Source organism: Musca autumnalis, unplaced genomic scaffold (assembly GCF_047663935.1).
Source record: "Musca autumnalis isolate F117 unplaced genomic scaffold, ASM4766393v1 scaffold_1, whole genome shotgun sequence".
In the NCBI taxonomy this organism is placed as follows: Eukaryota; Metazoa; Arthropoda; class Insecta; order Diptera; family Muscidae; genus Musca; species Musca autumnalis.
In genome coordinates, this window is record NW_027411644.1 from 262,898,836 (window position 1) to 262,925,092 (window position 26,257).

General features: G+C 35.4%; 2 protein-coding genes across 2 annotated transcripts; one reads left to right on the forward strand and one right to left on the reverse strand.

The window, feature by feature from the left end:
• The first annotated feature begins 6,833 nt into the window (after positions 1-6,833).
• LOC141389488 (RING finger protein 37) lies at positions 6,834-25,891 on the forward strand. Its single transcript, XM_073961071.1, has 2 exons — positions 6,834-7,884; positions 24,486-25,891. The coding sequence occupies exons 1-2, from the start codon at positions 7,186-7,188 to the stop codon at positions 25,464-25,466; spliced, it is 1,680 nt and encodes a 559-aa protein (XP_073817172.1). The 5' UTR covers positions 6,834-7,185; the 3' UTR covers positions 25,467-25,891.
• On the reverse strand, positions 20,467-22,187 carry agt (O-6-alkylguanine-DNA alkyltransferase). The gene has a single exon (XM_073961076.1). It carries the CDS (start codon positions 21,275-21,277, stop codon positions 20,723-20,725), a length of 555 nt encoding a protein of 184 aa, XP_073817177.1. The 5' UTR covers positions 21,278-22,187; the 3' UTR covers positions 20,467-20,722.
• Positions 25,892-26,257: the final 366 nt, after the last annotated feature.

The following is a 26,257-nucleotide window of genomic DNA, read 5'->3' on the forward strand; positions in this document are numbered from 1 at the left end:
TTGCTGAATATGGGACTGTCGAAGATTCAAGACGTACGGGCACACCTCGAACTGACAGATTGGCCGAAAATATTGATGCTGTGCGACAGAGCGTCGAAGAAAATCCGGAGACATCAACGAGAAGACGATCTTCCCAGTTGCAGTTTTCTGACCGCACTCTTCGGCGAATTTTAAAACACGATTTGCACCCCTTCCCTTAGAAAATCCAACTAGTCCAAAAACTAAATCCTGAGGACTTCGTATTGCGCTTGGAATATGCTAGAGAAGTTTTAAATCTCGTTGATCAAAATGAAAATTTTTTGTCAAATTTAATGATGACCGACGAAGCGCATTTTCACTTGAACGGTTTCGTAAATAAACAAAACAACAGATTTTGGGGATCCCAAAATCCCAAAAATCTTCATCAGAAATCTTTACACGCAATTCGTGTTACCGTTTGGTGTGGCATTACCGCCCAAGTTATGGAAAATGCCATAAAAAGAGCACATTTTTGCGTTAGAGAAAACGGTTCTCATTTAACTGATATTATTTTTCATAATTAATGTAAAAAATAACATAAAATAAACTTTCTTTTTATCATAATTTTTCTTTTTTGTTTTTTTTTTTTCATTCCATTCAATAGTTATTTAAAAAAACAAATCATACCCAGCAAAAAATTTTGGAAGTTGTGCAATTGTAGTTATGATTTCACAACATCTTTCTATGTAGTCCAACAGAGTTATGAAAAATGCACTCCGTAACATACATTTTATAAGCAGTTGCTGTAGAGATCCCTACAGAAAAAAAAGCAGTTGGTTGATCCCTACACATTTCTTCAAAAGACAAACAAGAATGTATACATTTCGGAGAGTTTGTTATAAAATAAAGAAATAAAAACTGAAGTTGCGAACATTTTTACTGTAATTCACGAGACGGAAATTGTTAATGGAGTGAAGTGCAGTTGGAGTCCATGTCGAAAGCTGAACTAGTGATGGGAAGTCAACATAAAAAACCTTTAGTATGATGAAGCAAAATCAGATGCGCTTGGATTGATTGGAGAACGGAGAAAGTAAACTCAAATGTGATTGAATTTAATGGAAAATTTTTTAATTTGTGTTTAATAAAGTTCTTTGTATTCTTGTTTTACACAAATAATAAATTCATTTTATATATTTTGGGATATTTCGCAATGGCTTGCATTTTAATTGCATCTTTGGACTGATTAAAAATGCAGTCCGAAGAGTGCCTTTAAATTCAATCCAAAACACTACATCAAAAGCTGTGATTTGGCTCGAAAATGGAGTGCATCCTAGCTGTGTGCTGTGGAAGCAAAATGGAGTGCATCCTAGCTTCGCGCTCTCTTGTAAAATTCATAAGTGAATTCATATGAAAAGATGTACTCCAACGGCAAATGTACTGTACACTAGTAGTGATTCAACTGCATCCGCGGATGCAAACTTTTTGCTGGGATATAGTTACTTTAGCCGCACCCTTATTTTGCAGGTTCTGAACAAAAATTTTATCTATCAAAACTTATTAATAATAAATTATTATTATGATAACTCAACGATAAAATGATTTTTTAGTTTTTTTTATTTGTTAGTATTATACACAATTAATACGATGTATAGATAATTTTACGATAATTTCCGAAATAAAGCAATAAAGTTCTATATTGTCGTCTATTTTTGATGACTAGATCAATTTACAAAAACCTTTTTTTGAAAATTCATGTTCGATCAGCCGCGCATATGCATCTACCTTGATTATTGTCATATGTTTGAAATCAAGAAAAAAATAATACTTGTGCTAAGTTTACATTTACGAAATCCACTCGATTTCATCTGTCAATTCCATAGCTCAAACGTCAAATGAAATCTCATCTGAAATCCATTGGATTTCATTTGACGTTTAGCCTATGGATTTGACAGATGAAATCGAGTGGATTTCGTAAATGTAAACATAGCATTGGTTTACATTACGAAATCCACTCGATTTCAACTGTCAATTCCTTTGCGTATACGTCAAATGAAAACTCGTCTGAAATCGACCGGATTTCATTTGACGTTTAAGCAAAGGAATTGACAGTTGAAATCGAGTGGATTTCGTAAATGTAAACTTACTATAAGTGTAAACACCGGGGTGTATTTCAGGATTTCGTGAAATCCAGTTGATTTTGGCAAAGACATAGAACTGTAAAGATTGGACATACTCGTAGTGCATAATGCAGTTCAATTTTACTATTAAACCATAGAGGGTGTTTGTGTATAACAGACAACTAATAGAACACGGCGGCAACAAAAACAAGTATAACATAATTTTATGTCACCATATTGGAACACAACATTATGTTAGACCTCCAGCGCCATCTGCCGATGTGTAGTAGCAATGTAAATGTCCCATTTTGTTATATTTTATGTCTTTGATTTTGGAGCGTAAGTGTAAACTTGGCATTACACATTTTTTTACCAGAGAGCGTTCCCGTACACCAAAAAGTATTAAAATTGGTCTGTTCCAGTACTGCAAGAATCTACTAATTTATACTATTTTTTCCGATAACATAAAGGAAAAAATTTTATCGTAGTAAAAAATAGTAGCTTCTTGCAGGTTCTGGAACAGAGCAAATGTTCACTTCTCTTTTAAGAAAAATGGCGCTGAAAAGAGCTCTCTTTAAAAGCTTTTTACACGACAAATTTGGGCGATTACAAAATAATAGCGTAGTTACCGACTTCTAATTGGCTGGTATGCCGACTTTAACATTTGTTCCAGTTTTTTTACGTTTCTTCTATTTCTCCGTTCCCGTGGATTTAATTTACAATTAAAAAAGTACGGGAACACATATTTGGTCTGTTTCAGTACTGCAAAAATCTACTAATTTTTACTATTTTTTTCGATAACATAAAGGAAAAAATGTTATCGCAGTGAAAAATATGGTTTGTTCCTTTACTTTTGAAAATGGTAAAACCGGCAAAAGTAGCAAAAGTTATAAAATGCTCCAATATGAATTGTATTGTGTCTGAAGTAAAGGAACGCTTTTCGAGTAAAAAGTGGTAAAACTTGAAGATTCTTGAACGTAAAGGAACAGAGCTATAGTAGCTTCTTGCAGGTTCTTGAACAGAGCAATTATATCCTCAATACTATGGCAATCTATCGCAATTGCCAACATTAGATATTTTCGATATTTATTTTCAAAACACCGACTGCTATCGATATTATAGCTAATTTGTCGTTTCCATTAATTGGTATGTTCCAGAACATGCAAGAAGCTACTATTTTGGCCTGTTCCTTTACTTCTGAAAATGGTAAAACCGGCAAAAGTAGCAAAAGTTGTAAACTGCTCCCATATGAATTGTATTGTGTCTGAAGTAAAGGAACGCTTTTCGAGTAAAAAGTGGTAAAACTTGAAGATTCTTGAACGTTAAGGAACAGAGCTTTTATTACTACGATAACAATTTTCCCTTTATGTTATCGGAAAAATAGTAAAAATTAGTAGATTCATGCAGTACTGGAACAGACCAAATTTGGAAATGAAAATGGCGGAAATGTCTATACTTTCGTTGGCATTTTGCACAAATATTAACAGAAATATAAAGGAGAAAAAACAATTGCTTTCATTTAATAAATATATACAAAAATACATTTTATTTTTCCGAAAAATTTGTACTTGTGCCTACGGACTTACTTTTTCACATCCACAAAACCGAAAAACCAATGGCTTGCATTTTTAATCAATCCAAAGCTGCTTCCTTGCTGCGTGATGGGAAGCAAAATGGAGTTCTTACTAGCTGCGCTCTCTTGTAAAATTCATTGAGGAATTTATAAAAAATGTACTTCCGCGCAACTTGTACTAGTGATTTAACTACATCCGTGGATGCAAATTTTTTGCTGGGTGTATACAGTACAGTGGTTTTAAAAAATCGATGTCGGATTTTTTTTTATGCGGCAACCTCCTAAAATGTTTAATATTTGTTCACAAACATCCCAGATGGGTGCCACCGTGGTGCAGTGGTAAGCACACCCGCTTTGCACGCTGAAGGTCGTGGGTTCGATTCCCCAGCCAAGCAACATCAAACTATTTTCAACGGTGGCAAAATACCCCTCAGTAATGTTGGCGACATTTCCTGAGTATTTCAGCCATGTAAAATTTCTCTACAAGTGGTGTCTTAAGACACGCCGTTCGGACTCGGCGATAAACTGTAGGTCCCATACCAGGCCTGTACGATAACCCAACAATTTGTACAAATTTTTACTGAATGCTGTTCGGTAACAAAATTATGCAGCAAAAGAGAGCGAGTTTGGAGAGATTTTTGGAGAGTTTTGTGACTGAGAACTTGCAAATTTTTGCTGGGTAAATTTGTCTGATCAGCTGACTTTTAATCACCTGTTCAATGTAAACAACTCGAAATGTTAATATTTTGACCAAGAAAATTTTACAATTTCAAATTTTTTAGAGTCTAAAGCCATGTTTATATTATAGCCTTTTGCAGGGTTAACCTTCTTAATGAGGATTTATTTGACTTATACACAAAGGAATTGACATTTAAAACCCAGTGGGTTTGTTAAATCCGGTTATATATAAACGTACTATAAGGCGTTGTAGATACCCAGCAAAAATTTTTGGAAGTTGTGCAATTGGAGTTATGATTTCATAACATCTTTCGATGTAGTCCAACAAATTATGAAAAATGCACTCCGTTCGATACATTTTATAAGCAGTTGCTGTAGAGATCCCTACAGAAAAAACCAGTTGGTTGATCGCTACACATTTCTTCAAAAGACAAACAAGAGTGTATACATACATTTCGGAGAATTTGTTATAAAATTAAGAAATAAAAACTTAAGTTGCGAACATTTTTGCGGTAATTCACGAGACGGAAATTTTTAATGGAGCTGAGCTGGAGTCCCTGTCGAAAGCTGAACTAGTGATGGGAAGGCAACATAAAATACCTTTTGGATGATGAAGCAAAATCAGATTCGCTTGTATTAAATTGAGAACGGAGGAAGTAAGCTCAAATGTGATTGAATTTAAATGAAACTTTTTTTTTTTAATTTGTGTTTATATAATAAATTTGTGTTTATATAACAAATATTATAAAGTTCTTTGAGTTCTTGTTTTACACAAATAATAAATGCATTTTATTTATTTTGGGATATTCCGCAATGGCTTGCATTTTTATTGCATCTTTAGACTGATTAAAAATGCAATCCGAAAAGTGCCTTTAAATTCAATTCAAAACATTACATCAAAAGCTGTGATTTGGATCGAATATGGAGTGCATCCTAGCTGTGTGCTGTGGAAGCAATATGGAGTGCATCCTAGCTGCGCGCTCTCTTGTAAAATTCATAAGTGAATTCATAGGAAAAGATGTACTCCAACGGCAACTGTACTGTACACTTGTAGTGATTCAACTGCATCCGCGGATGCAAACTTTTTGCTGGGTAGGATTAAAGCATTAAATAAGTAAACTGCAGTTTTAAATTTTATGTTTTTGTTCCGTTTGGTTTAAAACAGGTATCGGCAGTAACACAAACGCATTGCTTGCGGTTTCATGCATACGACTCTCTCTCGCTCTCTCCACAAACAGCGAGTGTGTTAATACATTGCTAAGATTAAAAATCATTGATACAAGCGACAATAGAACCTTCTTCTTTGACTTCTGAACGAAGACTGAGAGGTGGTTGTTCTGTTGTTATTCTCATCAAGGGCACGTGTGCCCCTTTTTGCGGATGCTGGTTTAAAATATCAAAAGAAACAAAAACAAATTTCATACATTTTCGGAAATAGCTGACTTTCCTGCAAGTTTTTGCAAAATGTTGTTCGATCATTTTCTGCAATTTATCTTATCTGAGAGACTAAACTTCACTGAGAGAGGTTGATGGAACTGACTGAGCAATTATAGCTGGGAAAGTTATCGTACACACCTATCATTGAGCTAATATGAATCGGGGTGCACTCATTGATATGAGAGAAGTCTCCCTTGACCTAAAATATTTAGTTTTGTTTAAAAATTAAGATTGCCAAAGTTTGAGTTCAATCGGAATATGTTAACACGTGCCACTACACAGTGGTGGCACTTACATGGGAAGGCGTGACAAAAATTCTTCTAGATAATATTTGCATCTTTAAATTTAATTTTTAGCAAGTAAATCCTGATAATGCGCTAGCGTAATTCCATAGCGTAAACGTCAAATAAATCCTCATAAAGGAGGTTAATACCCCTGTTACACTTATAGTACGGTTACACTAGAGTTTTTTGCCGGGTTAGTCCATGTTTATATTATTATTTATATAAGTGTAACCGGGTATTTAACCGGATTAACCAAGTGGGTTTGTATTTCAAGTTTCAATTCCATAGCGCAAACGTCAAATAAATCTTTTCGAGGTGGATTAAACCAGCAAAAAGCTCTAGTGTAACCGTAGTATAATGCTTGGTTTACATTTACGAAATCCACTCAATTTCAACTGTCAATTCCATTGCGTATACGTCAAATGAAAACTCATCTGAAATCGATTGGATTTCGTAAATGTAAACATAGTATAACCCGGCAAAAACCTCTAGTGCAAACCCCGTTTAAATGACCTATAGAATGCGTTTTGGTCATTGGTATGTTCCAGAACTGCAAGAATCTACTATTTTTATTGCTATTTTTTCGATAACATGAAGGAAAATTTGTTATCGTAGTAAAAAATAGTAGCTTCTTGCAGGTTCTGAAACAGAGCAATTTTCTTTCTTTCTGTTGTACAACAAGTCTCATGATTTGTTTTAGCATTCGAGCAATCTGTCAACATTTAATACGCCATACGTTCTGTCATAGTTCAGACAGAGCATCCATTGTTTTGTTTTTGAATCACAACCAACTTCACTTTATTTTGTTTGTGTTTGTGTGGTGGTAGGGCTGCAAAATCGATTGTCTTCTATCCTACAATTGTAATTACAAGACAAACCAATCGGTGACGCCATTTTTATACATAAATCATAATTAATTCCGACATTTTTCTACTGCTGCAAAGCCCCTACTCCTGAGACAAGTGCAAAGGGTAGACGAAAGCTAAGGAAAGCAGCTGAAACATAATTTCCTCCAGAATTTGACGGTTCGTTTGGTATATTCGCTGCCCTTCCTTCCCGTGCGTGTAATTAAGTGCTTTCAAAAGAAGTCGTCGTCGTGATTTGTATTGTGTCGCCATACTGCTGTCGCCCTTCTTAAATGAGTTTAATAAATTTCCTTAATCCGAAATTAAAACCCTCCGTCGAGTGTGAAGCGGTCTGCGAAGATGGTTACAGCGTTTCCAACTTGATAGCCGACGATGCGGAACAGCTCCAGCGTGGTTTTATGGCCTTCAATGTGACCAAGCCCCCGGTAGAAATCGTATTTGATTTCCCCAAGGCCATTGATTTGAAGGTTATTAAACTTTGGAATAGTCATGGGGCTTTGCGGTCAACAGCATTTGAAGTTCATGGCAAATACGAGGGAATATGGGAACGAGTGGCCTATGTACGTGATTTGGCCAAAGATATCGATTCGCTGACGTTCTGTTATCAGAGTGACTACAATTCGAAAAGTTCAGAACAACAGCAACCTAGCGAAACTGTCTTCTTTTTTAAGACTGCCCATAAAATGTTGTCGAATACCAAAAGTATTAAACTCACAATAAGGGCAACACACAAATGTCCACCCGTACTGAGAAAGGTGCAAATTTGGGGCTTACCGGCCCGTTCATTAGAAAAGGCAGATCGTGAATTGATTAAGAGCATTTGGAATGAAATAACCAATCCCTACGACCATGCAGCACGTCAGTTGGATGCCGGCCAGAGGTCACCATCGAGATCAGTGCCGGAATTGAATCAAAGTTCAACTCTAAAAATACCAGAGGAGTTTTTGGATGCTATCACCTGGGAATTGATGGTATGTAGACAAACTAGAAGATTGTGATGGTTTCTTTTTATATCGATTTCTTGTCTAGTTTATGGTACTTTGCCTGCAGCCAGCAGCAGTAGTAGAATATATTCTTCTCATCTAATTATAACCTCTACTTCTGGGGGATGAGATATGTATACCAAACTTTACGTAATGCCAAAAAGGGAGCAAGAAATGTGCAATGTGTGTATGTGTTTGCACGTACATAATATGTACTACGTACGTAGTATGAACAAACGTTCGTACACCAGTGAATGAATACTACTTCAACTAGCAAGCAGTCAACTGACTGCCTGCTTGCCTGGCTGACTGACTGACCAAAGTAAATGCATTCTTCGTGACATTTTGTGTGTTCTGGTGTGATGTTATGTCTGTTGGGCCATTTTTATTTTTTGCATTGTTTGATCTTTGACAAGAGCCACGCCATTTTGACCAGATATCTATGCTTATAAAAGAGTTCAGTAATGATGACTCACTGACTCACTGATTCACTGACTCACTGACTCACTGACTGACTGATAATCAACGCCCAGACTAAACGGCTAAAGCTAGAATCTTGAAATTTTGGGTGAGGGTCACTCTTGGTCCGAAGGTGTCAGATAAGGCTGGATTTTTGGAAATTCGAACTAGAACTGTACTAAAAGTACTAAAAGGTACTAAATATGGTACCCTTTGTATTAGGCAAACGCGAAGAGCTAGAATTCTGAAATTTGGAATGAGGTTCACTGATGGTGAGTTAGAAAGGTGTACCAAATGGTTTTTGGAAATTCGAACTATAAGTGTACGAAAAGTACTAAAAGTTACTAAATTTAGTACTATTTGGTATTACGTGCACGGATAGAGCTAAAATCTTGAAATTAGGAATGCAAATCAAGGTTAGAAAGATGAGTTGATACAAGGAGGTGGTTTTGAAAATGTGCACTCATGTGTACGAATAGTACTAAATGGTACTAAATTTGGTACAATTTGAATTAGGGCGAACCGATAAAGTTGGAATTCTGAAATTTGTGAATTACTATTACTGTTGGAGTGTAGGTTAGAGATATGGAGGTAGTTTTCGAAGTTCGTACATATGGGTACGAAAGGTACTAAATAGTACCAAATAAGGTGCAATTTGGATTTGGGGGAACGGATGGAGCTGGAATCCTGAAATTTAGAATTAGGATTACTGTCGGGGTGTAGGATAGAAGTATTTTGGAAATTCGTACTTTTGGGTACGAAAAGTACTAAATGGTACCAAATTTGGTACAATATGAATTTAAGTGATCGGATAGAGCTGGAATAGTGAAATTTGGAATTAAGATTACTATTGGAGTGTGGGATTGGGATACTTTTGGAAATTCGTACTTATGGCAACGAAAAATACTAAATGGTACCAAATTTTGTACAGTTTGGATTTGGGTGATCAGATACATTTGGAATCCTGAAATTCGAAAGTAAGATTACTTTTGGAGTGTTGGATAGAAGTAGGTTTGGAAATTCGGACCTATGGGAACAAAAAGTACTAAATGGTACTAAATTTGGTACAATTTGGAATACGGTGATCTGATGCAGCTGTAATTCTGAAATTTGGAATTAAGATTACTGTTCGCGTGTAGGATTGAGGTAGTTATGATATTGGTACTCTTGGGTACGAATAGCACTAAATAGTACCAAATTTGGTACAATTTGGATTTGGGTGAACGGATATAGCTGAAATTCCAAGATTTGGAATAAGGAGTACTATTGGAGTGTGGATAGATAAAGTTTTGGAAATTTTTAGTTATGGGTAGGAAAAGTACTAAATAGTACTAAATTTGGTACAATTTAGATTTCAATGATGGGATACATTTGGAATCGTGAAATTCGGAATTAAAATTGTTGTTGGAGTGTTGATAGAGGTAGGTTTGGAAATTCGTACTTTGGATACGAATAGTACTAAATGGTACCAAATTTGGATTTGAGTTATCGGATGTATTTGGAATTCTGAAATTCCGAATTAAGCTTATTGTTTGAACATAGCACTGAGGTAGTTTTGAAAATTTGTACTTATGTGTACGAAAAGTACTAAATGGTACCAAATCTGGTACAATTTGGATTTGGGTGAACGGTGAACTGGAATCCAGAGATTCGGAATAAGGATTACTGTTGGTGTGTAGGATTGATGAAGTTTTTGAAATTTTTAGTTTTATGGGTACGAAAAGTACTAAATGGTACCAAATTTTAATTTATGTGATCGGATACATTTGGAATCCTGAAATTCGGAATTACGATTACTGAAGGAGTGTTGAAAGAGGAAGGTTTGGAAGTACGTACTTTGGATACGAAAAGTACTAAATAGTACTAAATTTGGTACAATTTAGATTTCAGTGATAGGATACATTTGGAATCGTGAAATTCGGAATTAAAATTGATGTTGAAGTGTTGATAGAGGTAGGTTTAGAAATTCGTACTATGGATACGAATAGATCTAAATGGAACCAAATTTGGATTTGAGTTATCGTTTGAACATAGCACTGAGGTAGTTTTGAAAATTTGTACTTATGGGTACGAAAAGTACTAAATGATACTAAATTTGGTACAATTTGGATTTTGGTGATCTGATGTAGCTGCCATCCCCAATTTTGAATTTAAAATACCTGTTGAATTGTAGGATTGATAAAATTTTGGAAATTTTTAGTTATGGGTAGGAAAAGTACTAAATAGTACTAAATTTGGTACAATTTGGATTTGAGCGAACGGATAGAGTTGGAATCAAGAAATTTGGAATTAAGATTATTGTTGGAGTGTAGGATTGAGATATAGAAGTAGTTTTTGAAATTCGTACTTATGAGTGCGAAAAGTACTAAATTTGGTACAATTTGGATTTGAGCAAACGGCTAGAGCTGGAATCTTGAAGTTTGGAATTAAGATTACTGTTGGGGTGTAGGATTGATGAAGTTTTGGAAATTCGTACTTATATGTACGAAAAGTACTAAACTGTCCTAAATTTGGTACAACTTGGATTTGAGCGAACGTGTAGAGCTGGAATCAAGAAATTTGGAATTAATATTACTGTTGGAGTGTAGGATTGAGATATGCTACAACTTGGATTTGAGCGAACGGTTAGAGCTGGAATCTTGAATTTTGGAGTTAATATTACTGTTGGGGTTAGTTTTGGAAATGCGTACTTAGTTTTAGAAATGCGTACTTATGCTTACAAAAAGTACTACATTTTGTACAATTAGGATTTAGGTGAAATTATAGCGCTCGAATCCTAAAATGTGGAATTAGGTACACTTAGGGGTACGAAATGGTTCCATGTATGGTACAATTTTGTATTGGATGAACGGATAGATCTGGATTCGTGAGATTTGGAATTAAGATTAACGTCCGATTTAAGAAATATGTGCCATAAATATACGTAAAAAGTTGTAAATGGCACAGGATTTGGTACAATTTGTTATTGTGTAATGGGAATTTTGAAATAATAGGAGGAGGTTCGTATGTATATATTTACATGTAAAGTACTAAATAGTTCTATAATTGGGGGAACAGATAGAGCTAGAAATGAGGATGGCGGTTGTTGGGTTAGGCCGTATTTGCGCTGAGAACCTCAATTAAAATATCTCAAAAAATGTGGATTACTCTTGATGTGTAGGCGTGACAAAAATCGAACTAAAGTGGTACGTATTAGTACACAAAATGTTTCCACCATTCTATATTATATATTGTTCATTTGTTTTATATATTTAACGCATACGAAGTAGCGGGCACTTTGCTAGTGGTATTATAAATAGAAATGGAATTCGGAAGGTTGGTATTATTGACCCTCTTGATGTGTAGGGTTGAGATATGGATGTGGTTGTGGATATATGTACGTACATTAAGTGTACGAAAATTACAAAATGGCAGAGAATTTGGTTCAAATTTTTATTGTGTAAATTAGTAGAGCTGTCATTGTGAAATTCGGTATTATGTATACGTACTTAAATATGTATACGAAAAATACTAAATTGCGGTTGGGATTTAGTTTTGGATAAAAGGCAGTAGTTTTTTTAACTTATACATATTATAAGTACTGAATTTGGTACCAGTTGAAGGGATAAATGTGGAATATCGAATTGTTGTATGAGGGATGGTGTTGGTGTTTAGATAAGGATTTTTTGAAATGCATACAAATTCTGAAATTAGGCTGAGGGCTGGCTGACTTATTGAGTGAACAAGTAGAGCATTGGGTGAACAAGTAGAGCTAAAACTGTAACATATGAGCTAAGATTCTAAAAATTGTACTGAATAATGTACTATTGTTTCTATGTTAACACGAAGTCGGTTTCTAAATAATGTAATAATTGTTCCACAAACATCCCAGACGGGACAACGGAGACTTCTCTCATATCAATGAGTGCACCCCGATTCATATTAGTTCAATGATATGGGACCTACTGTTTATCGCCGAGGCCGAACGGCGTGCCTTACGACACCACTTGTAGGGAAGTTTTACATGGCTGAAATACTCAGGAAATGTCGCCAACATTACTTACTTACTTAGCTGGCCCATTACAGAACATTTGTTCTATAGGCCGAACTAAGAAAAGATCTCCAATTCTCTCTATTTGTTGCTTCGCTTTCTGGAATACCGCGCCTTTTCATCTCATCATCCACTTGTTTGCGCCATCTATTCCTTGGCCTGCCAATTCTGCGTGCACCACCAAGCGGTCCGTGTTTATACACCTTTTTAGCGGGTTCATCATCGCTCATTCTTATGATATGGCCTAGCCAACGCAATCGCTGCATCTCGATACGTTTAACAATATTGATGTCGTTGTACAGCATAAACAGCTCGTGGTTCATACGACGTCGATATTCAACGTCAACGCAGATCGGTCCGTAGATCTTTCGAAGAATTTTTCTCTCAAACACACCAAGCACTGCCATGTCTGCTTGCGCAAGTACCCACGCTTCCGAGCCATACATCAGCACGGGTAGTATCAGTGTTTTGTAGAGCGTTATTTTTGTTTGACGAGATGTGGCTTTGTTTTTGAACTGCTTACTTAAACCAAAGTAGCATCTGTTGTCCAATATAATTCTTCTTTTTATTTCACAACTGATGTCGTTTGTTGTGTTTACGGAGGTGCCGAGGTAGACGAAGTCTTTTATTACCTCAATATTATAGGAACCAATTTCCACAGTCGGTCCGAGCTCAATGGACGCATTGCGCGTCGACACCATCAACTTGGTCTTCTCACCGTTTACCGCTAGACCCACTTTAGCAGATTCTCCTTCGACCTTCATAAAGGTATCAGTTACTTCTTTTACTGATCGGCCTATGATGTCTATATCATCAGCATAAGCATTACTGTGGGGTATTTTGCCACCGTCGAAAATTTGATGTTGCCTGACCGGGGAATCGATCGGTTTTATACATTTTGATATCACAAATTCCAAAATTCGGTTGGAAAATGTGAATAAAATTTTCAAAATACCCATACCGTTCTAATAAAACATTGACTGAAATTTAAAATGTAGGCCGCTGTTGAAGTGTAGAGGTCTTTTTTTTGAGATTCGAACAAAACGTGTACGAACAGTACTTGAAAGAATTTAAATATCAATTCAAATAGGTATTAGTACATAACAATTTTCAGTGTTCACCATATTAAATATTGTTTATTTGAATATTATTTCTTTTCCGCATACGAAGTAGCGGGCATTTTGCTAGTTAAAGTATAAAGGAATATGTATTGGCATTATTAATGTATACACTGTGACTTAGTGTATAGATATCGAATTTAATAATTTCTTCTATTGGCATAAATGAGTCACTGGTTTGTTTGTAAATAATATATAATAGAAAGTATTTAAAAGCATTTTATTTGTTAACCTTCGAACTGGTAAGGGATTTTCTTGAATTTGACGGCTGTTTAAGGATGAGGAGAAACGTTGTTATTTAGGCTAGGGATTTGCTTATGGAATGGAAACGTTTGTTAAGGCATAAATAAATAAAACCGGCTAATCGAAATTTAATGACGATATTGTGTTCAGAGACTTGAACACTATGCACTTATAGGTACGACGATTAAGTGGGTAGGTATTTAGTGGAGAATTAATATCCTGAAAATATTAGGATTTCAAAAGCTTCAATAGAGAACTAATGAGGATTAAAAAATAGCCTAGAATTTTACGAGTCGAAAAAAGTTAACACCCTCCCAAAACGTAAGGATTTTTTATTTCTTTTACTTGGTATGGCTTTCATTTGGCATTTGCACTTCTTTCCAATATTTTCGTGTGTCCAAAAATTAAATCAAACAATAATCAAACATTTATGAAATCAGTCTTTATGAGTTTTACAAGTAAGGAAAAACAAGTAAAAAACTAATAGTTTGCTTTGCCGACAGAGATGTGCCCTCAAAAAGTGTGTGAATGTGTACATTGAACAGACATCCCTCCGGCCAAGCTTGAAACGTTGGATAGCCAACTATATGTGTGGACGCCAGTCGTACCTGGATTTCAGGAACAATAAGTCCAAATAGCGTAGAGTGAAACAGGGAGTTCGCCAAGGTAAGGTGATATCTCCGGAAATGTTTAACCTCTACCTTTCCTGTATTCCCCCCTCTCCAGACGGCATTGAGATCGTAACGTATGCGAATGATTGCACGATTATGGCGTCAGGTACCTTCCCTGATGACATCTGTGAGAGACTGAACTCCTATTTAACGGATCTTACCATCTTTTTCCACGCGAGGAATATGCAGATTTCCGCCACAAAATCTACAGCCACTCTCTTCACTACATGAGCGGCGAAGTTTGGAAGAGATTTGAATATCGTGGTCGACGTTAGCAGAATTCCGACCCCAAACTGCCCCAAAATTCTAGTGGTCACATTCAACACTACCTTCAAGCCGTGCTCGCACGCATCAGCTATCTGCGACAAACTGAAAAGTAGGAACAAGGTCCTCAAGTCCCTAGTCGGCAGCACTTGGAGTGCAGATACAGAAACCTTGTTGACCACATATAACGCTATAGATCGGTCTGTGGTAAGCTATGCGGCTCCAGTTTGGTCCCTTAGATTATGTGATACGATTTGGAAGAAGATTCAAACCTGTCAGAATGCCGCCCTGAGAACAGCAACAGCCTGTGAAGACTTGAGGAGCCAGTCTTCAGTGGACCATCTACATGAGGAGGCAAAGATTCTTCCAGTAAAGCAACACAATGAGATTGTGCTTTCGTTGCAGTGCTTGGGTGTTACTGTGAAAGCCATCCCAATCACCATCTGCTGGCTAGGCCCGACACATTCAGACATATCAGGAAGGATATTCATGCTCTAGAGGGGGAGGTCCAACAATATAGGAGAGAACCCCTAGGTTAACAGGCATATCAAACAGGTTTAAATAGTATTCACACGGATGCAGTTGCTAAAGGGGTGTTTACACTAGCAATCAATGTCATATGACCTGAAATTTTCCTTCGTTATACATTCGCTAATGTGTGCAATATTGGGGATTTTCCTTACGCCATTTACTTTTTGAGTCCACACCAGCAAAAATGCAGTGAAATTACGTCTCCACATTGTCTTTGTGGGCAGATATGGAATGTTTTTATTTCGGGTCATATGACAATGATGGCTGGTGTAAACACCCCTTAAGGCCATAAGCAAATATAGTGTGAATAGGTCTACATCCCACATTTATCGCAACTGAGGTGCGCCAGTTGCCACGACAAACCAGAGTAGTTTTGGCTCAACTACGCCCTGGATATTACAGTCTCCTAAATTCTTATTGGGCGGAAATCGACCCCGCCGTGCAAGACATCTGCCCAGTATGTGGCATGGGCCCGCACAACACAAAACACCTTTTCAACTGCCCAGCCAAACCTATTCATCTAACTCCAGGGGATCTGTGGCTAATCCCATCGAAGCAGAAACTTTCCTGGAACTGGAGATAGACCCAGAGCTAGATTGAACAGAAGAACGAACATACAAACATATTAATAAACTCTGTTACAACAACAACAACATATCCCCAGTTGAAAAGCTTACTAAAAGCAATTTTCATGAAAAGTACAACATTTTTTGCTAGATTTTTTTCTTCATCTGAAAAAGCATAACATTATGGCCTGTTTCAGTAAGATGATTCATTTGTTCGTTCGTTCGAACTAGTACCAAACTTCTGTTTTTTTTTTTTTAATTATTTTATTCATTTTTGCTTTAAATCAAACAATAAGAGTTTGGTGGTAGTACGAACGAACAAATGAATCGTCTTACTGAAACAGGCCACTAATCCGCTTTCTGAATTTTTGTTGTTGAAAGCTATTACGAAGTTTTGTGGTAAATGGTCGTCTATGAAGCCCTGTTTTTATTAAAGCTTATAGCCTATAATTTAATGCCGGCTTTGTCCTAAATATGGCGCTTAAGAACAAAGCATACAAAAACTACACAATTTCCCCACACCTATGACATGGGCATTACAGTTCATTGAAATTGATCCGTTTTATGAGAAAAAATCTTCTTTATAGAAGACTAGAATCATCGAAGAAGAAAGGGAAATCCCATAGAACACCAGTAGGTGTCCTCCTAGAACAACAAAAAGTGAAGTAGTGCTTCTTGATCTTCTCTTATAAAAACAGTAGACTTCCTCATAAAAGCCCCACAAAGCATAGGAATAGAGGTTCTCTTTAAAACGACAAGAATATCATTTTTGAGAAGATCCAGTTTTTCTCATAAAATTCAGCAATAATTCCAGTAGGTTTCCTTATAGAAGATTAATATCTCTTGTACATAAATCCAATCAGTACTGCTCCTAGAAGATGAAGAAGTAGGATTTCTCTTAAAACACCATAAGGACCTTTTATAAAAGACAGGAATGACTTCGTATAGAAGACAAAATGAGAAGGTATTCTAGCTGGCCTTCGCCAAGAATATGTGGAATCTGGAACCATTATTTCGAAATGTATTTTAAACAGCCAATTGTACCAAAATGTTTCCGATATGGTAACTTATAGAGGCTTTAACGAGTATAATATGTGGGGTTATTCTAAACGAAAATTTCCCGTGAGTTGTTTCACTTTCTCCCTTCAGTTGAAACGGCGCACACTGGTCGAAATGTTTTTTTTTTTTGTCAGTTATTTATTCAGTTGTCAGTTATTTATTCAAATTGTTGCTAAAAATTAGCTTCATATTTTTTTAAATGTTAAATAAATTCGTAATAAAACTGAACTACATTTATTTTTAATTGATAGCGGAGGGTGTTTATTTAAATTATAAAAAATAGTTCGGGGTCTGGAGGTACATAGTTATATAGCAATAAATTATCAAAAAAAAAACAAATTTTATAGTATTTTTATGGGTTGTACGCGCTTGTTCCATAGGGTGCATCTTGTAAACTTGGCCGAACTTGGGTTCGATTATTTTTTGGCGAATTAAATTGGACTCTCTGGATACGAATAACCACATTAGGGCTGCAAATATTTGCAAATCTTTTGATAACTGCGCTTTTAAAATATGGGATTTTGCTTGAAATTAATACAAATTTAGCTGTGCATTTGTATGAGAGCTATATCACAATACGGACCTATCTTATACCCCGTTTATATATAACCGGATTTAACAAACCGACTGGGTTTTAAATGTCAATTCCATTGCTTATATTTCAAACAAATCCTTATAAAGAAGGTTAACCCTACAAAAAGTTCTAATATAAACAGCATATTAGGAAATTTTTACAAGGTGGAGTTCTATCCCGGTGTCACTAAAATACCATACTATAGCTAAATCTGTCAATAAATGTGGGACAACAAGTAAAAAATTCAACGAATCTGGGGGTACCATAAAAGTGGGCTACATCGAAACATAAATCCGTATTGAAAATGTTTTGTAAGAAGATTTTACACGCAGTGAGAACACGGAATGCAAGATTACAGCCAAGTCGGTTGAAAAATGTGGTCATGATATTCAAAATACCTTAAATCGGAAGGTACGGTTACATGGGGACTATATATAAACGTGCACCTATGTCCATAATTTTTCGTGGAAATGTTTTGTGAAACATGTACAGTGTTGGTCACGTAATTAGCACACCCCCTTGGAGCAAAATAATTTCAGCCAGCTAAGAGTTTTGTTGGGGTATATTGAAACATTTTAGAATAGACTTTGTAGTATACAACACGACATATCGGCAAACCTTAGTCCAGAAATTATAAAATCAATAGTTTAAAGCATCATACTATTGTTTTTCTAATGACAATTTTTGGGCTAAACGGACTTTACAGATGCGCACTGCTGGTGGGTACACATAACTATTAGTAAATCTACGAAGATGAACGATATGATAATGTTTTACATGATGTTTCTATGAACTACTTGCTAGAGCTGACAAACCATCGATATTCCCAACATTAGATATTTTCGATATAATGTTTTAAAATATCGATTGCTATCGATATTATCGTTAAGTTGTCATTGCCATTAATTTAGAGATGAAAATGGCGGAAATGTCAATGATTTTCTTGATATTATGCAAATGTAGTTCACAGAAATGTAAAGGAGAATAAACAACTGCTTTTATTTTATAAAAAAATTTAAAAAAAATACATTTTATTTTACCGAAAAATGTGTACGTGTTACTACGGACTTACTTTCTTACACACATAACCGAAATGCAGTGAAATTTCTATTTATTTCAATGGATTTCAGGTTAGAGGTTTTTTATTCCGATAATATCGATAGGCAAAACTATCTATCGATATTGAATTTTTAAATAACAATCGATATTATCGATAGTGCCATCGATTTTTTGCCAGCTCTACTACTTGCCCCAATCAATTTGTTGATATGTGGAAAGATCGATAAAAACAATAAAAATCTAAAATTTCTATCAGTAGTGGGATTCTGTAACTCATTTTTGCTGTTATCGATAATTGTCGGTAAAATTAAAATTCTTATAATTTCGATAATTAACGAAATTTTTAACGATGAATAAAAAGTAGTCGCTAGTCTCTACCGACACAAACAGTGATGCCAACTTTTCTTTATGTTTTTAATCATCATTTTGCGACTTAATTTTACCGATTTTTGTCGGTAACATCAAAAATGAGTTACAGAATCCCACTACAGTTCTTGGGACCCAATGTGTACCCCATATCATTCATTCCCCTTTCACTCTGAAATTTTGGTGACTGGTGGACAGTATAAACAGTAGACTGGAACTTATTTCCAAACGAAAGGGATTTAAAACTGAATATGGGCGAAAATATTGAAATAATTCACAAAATTAGTAATTTGTTGAAGGTGTGCTAATTATAGCTCCATTCCTTTACGTTCAAGAATCTTCAAGTTTTACAACTTTTTACTCGAAAAGCGTTCCTTTACGTCAGACACAATACAATTCATACGGGAGCAGTTTACAACTTTTGCTTCTTTTGCCTATTTTCAAAAGTAAAGGAACAGACCATATGTGTGCAGCCAATCTAGGCCATTGATTTTATTTTTGGGGGTTTTCAAATTAAGAATTTTGTTTCAGTTTCTATATTGCGTTGTGTTTTTAGGCATACGACTGATAACTAATACAAACACTTTATTAAATACAACTAATTCTGAAGGTCTTTTTAGGCAAAAAAATTATGGTAGCGGGTTGTGCTAATTATGTGACCAACACTGCATATGTCAATATAGAACGTCCTACCTCAGGTTTTGATAAAGTGTCTGAAGTTAATTCATCAAAATGAAGTATTTGTGGCATACAGTATTCACCAAATATCAGAAGATTCAGTTTAAAACTGCACCCTAAACTCTGAATTTTATTAAACCGAAACTGAAATGTGAAGAAATTTCCATTACTTCTGAAGTTTCTGACCCTTGCACCCATGTCCATGCTCCTCCTGATTCGAATCATATAAAAGATTTCACAAAATATTGACGATTTTTACAAGGAATTTGGTTCAGTTGCATATGTTTTGACCGTTCAATTTAAGGCGTGTCACAAGGTATATTAAAAAAGGTAAAGATGACAATCCAGCTGTAATTTTGTTTTAAAATGTAATATGCTCTACTCATGAAATTTAAAAATTCGAAATTTGCTACCATAAAAATTTGAAAATTTTCCAGAGGTATTTATTGTTGCGCTGATCACGGGATTGTATAATTTTCTTGGGGGGCGGACCCGGTTACCAGGTTATTGAACCCGAAAGTCCGTTCCCCAGATTTGCACCCGTAAATAGGCCGGGTATTTAGAAAAAAATATAATTTTAAAGAAACCTTTGTTTGTCCGTCCCCCAAGAAAACATTCCCGTGATCAGCGCAACAATAAATACCTCTGTAAATTTTTCAAAAGAAATCGGAGACTTTTTACTAGATTTGATGCGATCTAGTTGAGTAAACTCCCCGATTTTTTTAAGTTAGATATTTTTACGTTGATCAAGATAATATATGCTCTGTTGCAGAACCTGCAAGATTCTACAAATTTTTACTACCATAAAAATGTTTCCTTTATGTTATCGGAAAAATTAGTAGATTCTTGCGGTTCTGGAACAGGCCAATTCTTGGGGTACGGACCTGGTTATTTGACCCAAAAATTGCATCACAATCTTTTCTCATGCCCTTTAAAAATAATAAATGTTAAATATACGTACCTTGATAATTTTATACTTTACACCACTGTACTTGTACCCCAATATCAATCAAATGGTTAATCCATTAATTTCTTCATAAAAATATTTCCCACCTTAAAAGAAAAGAACGCATTATTTAAAAAAACTTATAGGTACACATTTTATTGGTTAAAAGAAACGAAAACTATTTCATGTTTTAATTACATTTTATTCTTAGAAAACTAGACTGGAACGTATTAAATATGGAATACTTCTTTCAGCTAACTTTTTACTTTGATTTTTCGTCGGCCAAAATTTTCTTTTTTAACTCGTTGCCCCAACGATATTTGTGCATATCATTGTTTTTAGCTTTTACGCGATGACATGGAACAAATAAGGCAATATCATTACGACCCACAGCACTGGAAGCAGCTCGAACCGACTTTGGCATTCTAATCATAGCGGCCACTTCATTGTATGTACGTTCCTCGCCATAAGGTATTTTCAACAAAGCTGACCAAACTTTAACCTGGAATTTTGTGCCAGTAAAAATGACATAGATTTCACGTTTTGGCTTTTGTTTCTGGAAATAAGTCTCGAAGGAACGTTGTGCTTTTTCCGAGTCTTCTTTTAACACCAATCCTGGCCAACGTTTTTTCATATCAGCAGCAAAATGTTCAATGGGCTTTCCTTGGGCAAAATGAAAATAGGCGATGTGAAGAAAGTCATCCTTTACATTGTAGCCCATAACCATTTGGCCATATTTTGCCTCAACATAACCAAAGTCCAAGTTTTTTATTGTTTTCTTGGTATTTTCAATGTTAATTACAACGTTTTTAAACATTTTTCGTGTTTTCTTTTACTTTTTCACTCGAGAACTTTTCCAACAGGTTTGTTCGTTGCGTGTTCAAACGTGAATTTTCAAACTCCAACTGAGTTTCAGCAATAGAGATGTCAGACGCACGATTGTTTACTGTAATCGATTAACGATAATTAGCGATGATAGTGTGTGCGTGTGATAAGTGTTGGCAACGCTGCATTAATTGTTGCTCAATTTAAGACGGGGATTAACATGTAGCAATATTACGTAATTTCATCTCGGATATTAAAAACCGTTTGCATTAGAGCTTTTGTCGGATTAGGCCATGTTTATATTATAGCTTTTTGCTGGATTAATCTTCGTTATGAGGATTTATTTGAAATATAAGCAATGGAATTGACATTTAAAACCCAGTGGGTTTGATAAATCCGGTTACATGCAAAAGTAACATTATAGTACGGTTACACTAGAGGTTTTTGCCGGGTTAACCCGCTTCGAGAGGATTTATTTGACGTTTGCGCTATGGAAATGACATTTGAAATCCAAACCCGGTTAAGTGTGACCGGTGTATAACAAAAGTTTCCCTTGTGATCTCAAGGCTTTAACTCATGCAGGTTTACGTCATAGCCGACCAAGAAGAGCGAGCGCTTAAATTGTTTATGTGTGGGTAAAATTACACTGACAGAACAGAACAGGGTGATGATTTTCATATTGAGTATGAAATGAAAAACACAGGAAAAAAGTTGTCACGGCGTGTTAGCGTTCAGAGCCAAACATAGTGGTGGGTGTGTGGGTTCGAATCGTCGGCTTTCCTTTTTCATTTGCATTATAGATCATAAAAAAGCTCGATTATTAAATTAAAAAAAAAAAAAATAATACTAAAAATGATCTTCGCCTAAAAAGGCAAAATTTTCAAATAGAAAAAATACATATATTGTTGGCGCGCTCGCTTTGTATGACTAAAATTAGAAATAATATACAGTGAATCACAGTCAAAAGTATCCACTTCAGTTTCTTTTATTAAAACTGCGATTGCTAAGAGTTAATTAATGATAGCGATTTCGTTCTTTTTTATATTTTTACATTAGAGTCTTAACTTAAATATAATAAAATAAAATTAACGAAATTCGGGTAAATTTAGATAAAAAAATAAAAATTGTTAAACAACATCGATTTCTATCTCACAGTGAAAATTATCCACTCATATTATTTTTTTCGCACATTTCCCGTCATTAAATGATATTTTGTATGCGTATTATAATGACGCCTAAGGTAAGATGGATATACATTTTTTATTGTTGCATTGCAGACGAGGCATTCTGCGTCATTAAAAATATTAATACAAAACAAAAAATCATTTTCAAATTCTTCCCTCCACATATCGACGCCTCCAAACAATAGTATGCTAAGTCGACTTAGCATGTTTTCAAGTTCTTTACATTTTTACATTTTACGTCCTTTAACTTAAATTCTGTCAAATTTTGGTAATGATCGGTCAATCCGAACAGAAGTTATAAACAAATGTTTACTCAGAATAGTAGTGAAGGTCAAAGAAAACTGTAAACTTTGAGAGCTTCTCCTGCAAAACTCACTTTTCAGACTTAGCATACTATTATTTGGAGGTGTCGATATATGCTGTACACCTGCAAAATCTTTTCAGTGTACCCAAAAAAACAAATAAAGCGGCATCAACCTGCTTGCATGACATTCAGTACAAGACTGAAGTAAAAAAATCAAAACATTTGCTCTCTTACTTTGCGTTCGGGTCGCGTGTGTGTGATTTGCCGAAAAACTTCGTAACCATATCAATACCTACGAACGGGTTTGGTTTACATTTGACCTTTTTGCCGGGCTAAGTCGCTTTGTGAGGATTTATTTGACGTATACGCAATGGAGTTGAAACCCACTGGATTTACTAAGTCCAGAGCTGGATTCTCGTTTTATGAAAATTTGAAATGAAAATATATCCTTTATATTTTTTTCATTTGACAGTATTTTCCTTCATAAATGTTTTCATTTCACATTTGCAGCAGGTTGAATGTTTGGACTGTATTCGGATCGATATGAAATGTATACCACAGGTAGGGCTCGCAGAGCTGATCACGCCAATATATATATCATGGGCTTCCGAAAGTTCAAAAATCCCTTGGTTTTGGCGATAAGTTTAGTTTAAATCGAAATTTGTTCATATATAGCCGGCCTTTGGCCGGGGATTTAAGACTTTATCCTATGGACAGGAACAAATCTCGGCGAACGCGAACAAAATTTTCCTTTAAATCAACATTTGTTTTATCATCGATCTGAATCCAGTCCGTATATTCAACTTATGCCTCACATTTTCATAGAAACAGAATTTGGCCCTGAAATAAATTCTATTTCTCGAAATTCTGAAATATGCCTAGTCGTTTACACTTATTTTGATGCGATTTCAAATGACATACTACACATGTTCCAGAACCTGCAAGAAGCTACTAGTTCTTACTACGATAACAATTTTTCCTTTATGTTATCGAAAAAAGATCTACGAGAAATTTGCTCTTTTCCAGATCGCCAAGAATCTACTAATTTGTACTATTTTTTCGATATCATAGTAAAAATTTGCAGATTCTTGCAGGTTCTGGAACAGACATATTTGCTCTGTTCCAGAACCTGCAAGAAGCTAATATTTTTTACTACGATAACATTTTTTCCTTTATGTTATCGGAAAAATATTAAATATTAGTAGATTCTTGCAGGTTCTGGAACAGACATATTTGGTTTGATCGCCAACTTCGCATCCAGGGATGCCAACTGTTCCGAGGTAAAAATCGCTACAGCCACATACGCACCATAGGTATGTAGCGATTTTTACCTTAATACAGTTGACATTTCTGCCAAAACAGTGGTTTTTGTATGTCAAAAATCACCACAAGTAGCGGGAAAACCACCAACTTGGCACCCCTGTTCGCATCTGTCTTACTTTTGTAAACCAAAAAATGGGCATTGTATTCTATTTAATTTGAGCTTCGTGACCCTCGAACGATCATATCGCCTAAAATATCAATAATTAGAAGTCTTGATTTGATGTATTTTTATAATCACAATAATATAAAGATTATATATAAATTTCATCATCCCATTTGGAACACCTTTAACCATGATACAATAACTAAATTAACCTTGCATTTAACTATTTATTTGTTTCCTTTCTTTGCATTATAATTTCTAATATTTTTTGCTCTTCCTTTTCTAGATTTTTCCAACTGTGCTACCATCCGGAAAAGTAGTAGATCAATCAACAATCGACAAACACTCGGAAGAAGAAGCTAAATGGGGTCGTTTACCTTCAGATCCGTTTACGGGTCTCGAATTTACAGCCCATCGCAAAGCCATTTTAAATTTGGCCTTAAAAGCACGCATAGAAAAGTTCCTAATGGAGAACTCAGAACATTTTAAAACTGTACCACGTTCATTGGGTAGTTCTCGTGTACGACGCAGTAAAAATCGACATGCCTCGCAATTTGCTAGTCTAACTCAACCTCATACACATGGAGCCTATTCATCGCTGTCGAAATCATATCGGACCAGTGCAACAGCAACGCTATCGTCATCATCATCATGTCCAGATGCTGTCTCCACGGTTGCTACAAATTTAATAGATGATTCATATCATTTGCCTACTAAACGGGCACGTCTGATGGAAACATCCACTACTAGCTATTCACCGTTAACACACAAGGGAAAATTAACTAAGAAATACACTACCTCGACAACATCCACCTCATTATCATCGTTATCAACATCATCTACGTCACTACGTCTGGCCTCCACAGCAACACAGACCACCTCAACATTTACAGCGGCCACCTCTTCATTTACAACAAGTTCCACATTAACCCTAGATGTCAGTAATGCTACTGCCACGGGTTCCTCTGAGGTCGCTGAAGCATCATCCAATACCGCCACAAATACAAGCAGCAACAGCAGTAGCATCGATCAAGCCATACAACAGGCCCTACAAAAAATCACCAGATTTTCACAATTACCCCTAGTAGCAGAGCCCAGCAAACCAGCGGGTTGCATAAAATGTCAAACTCCAGATTTTGCCTATGAAATACAAACGTGTCACCATTTGGTTTGTCGCGATTGTTTGGTCACCCTAACACAGCAAGAGAAATGTATTTGTAATAAAACGTTTCGTTCATCAGATGTTGAACGTTATCATAAATTGTGAATTGAATTGTAAGCAACAATAGCATACAACAACAGAAGAAAGAAGGAAAGTAGTTAAAGTAGAATGAAGAAAGTAAATGAGTAGAATTAGAAATCGTCATATTCTACACTACATTGTATTCTATTGTTCATTCTTCGTTTTCAATTAGTCGTGAATTTTATATTTATCTAGTTTTTGAAAAACAAGCAGGTTTTATTTTTATGTTTTTCTTATTTTTATTACATACCTACATACATATTTGTTTTTAAGTTTCTACACATATTTTATTATATAGTACATACATAGTTTTTAGTTTTAATATATACATACATAATTTTTATATAAAAATGCATTCAACAATAAGAATGTTTACAGTGTATTGGAATCTCTTTGGATCGATTCTGAAATAAACTTTTTCTCATGTACATTTATATTTTGTGGGAAAATTTTAAGAATTTCTTTTTTATTTTTGTCTTCATTATTCTCGATACGTTTAACTATATCCGTACTGATGCATATAGCTCGTACTTCATACATAAAACGCCCAATGTATTGCTTTCTCTGTTTGCGCAAATAGATTTCGGAGTTGTTTTTAACATCATTTCCAATAATGGTATTTTTTCGATTTTTATGATGGCACCAAGCCTCTACCCACGCCAAAACCGAGTTCATTTTATCACCGTTTATTTTCCCAGACCGATCATTTCAAACTCTCGATTTGTTTGTTACAGCTAACATTTTCTGTGTTCCAGAACATGCAAGAAGCTATTACTTTTTACTACGATAAGAATTTTTCCTTTATGTTATCGAAA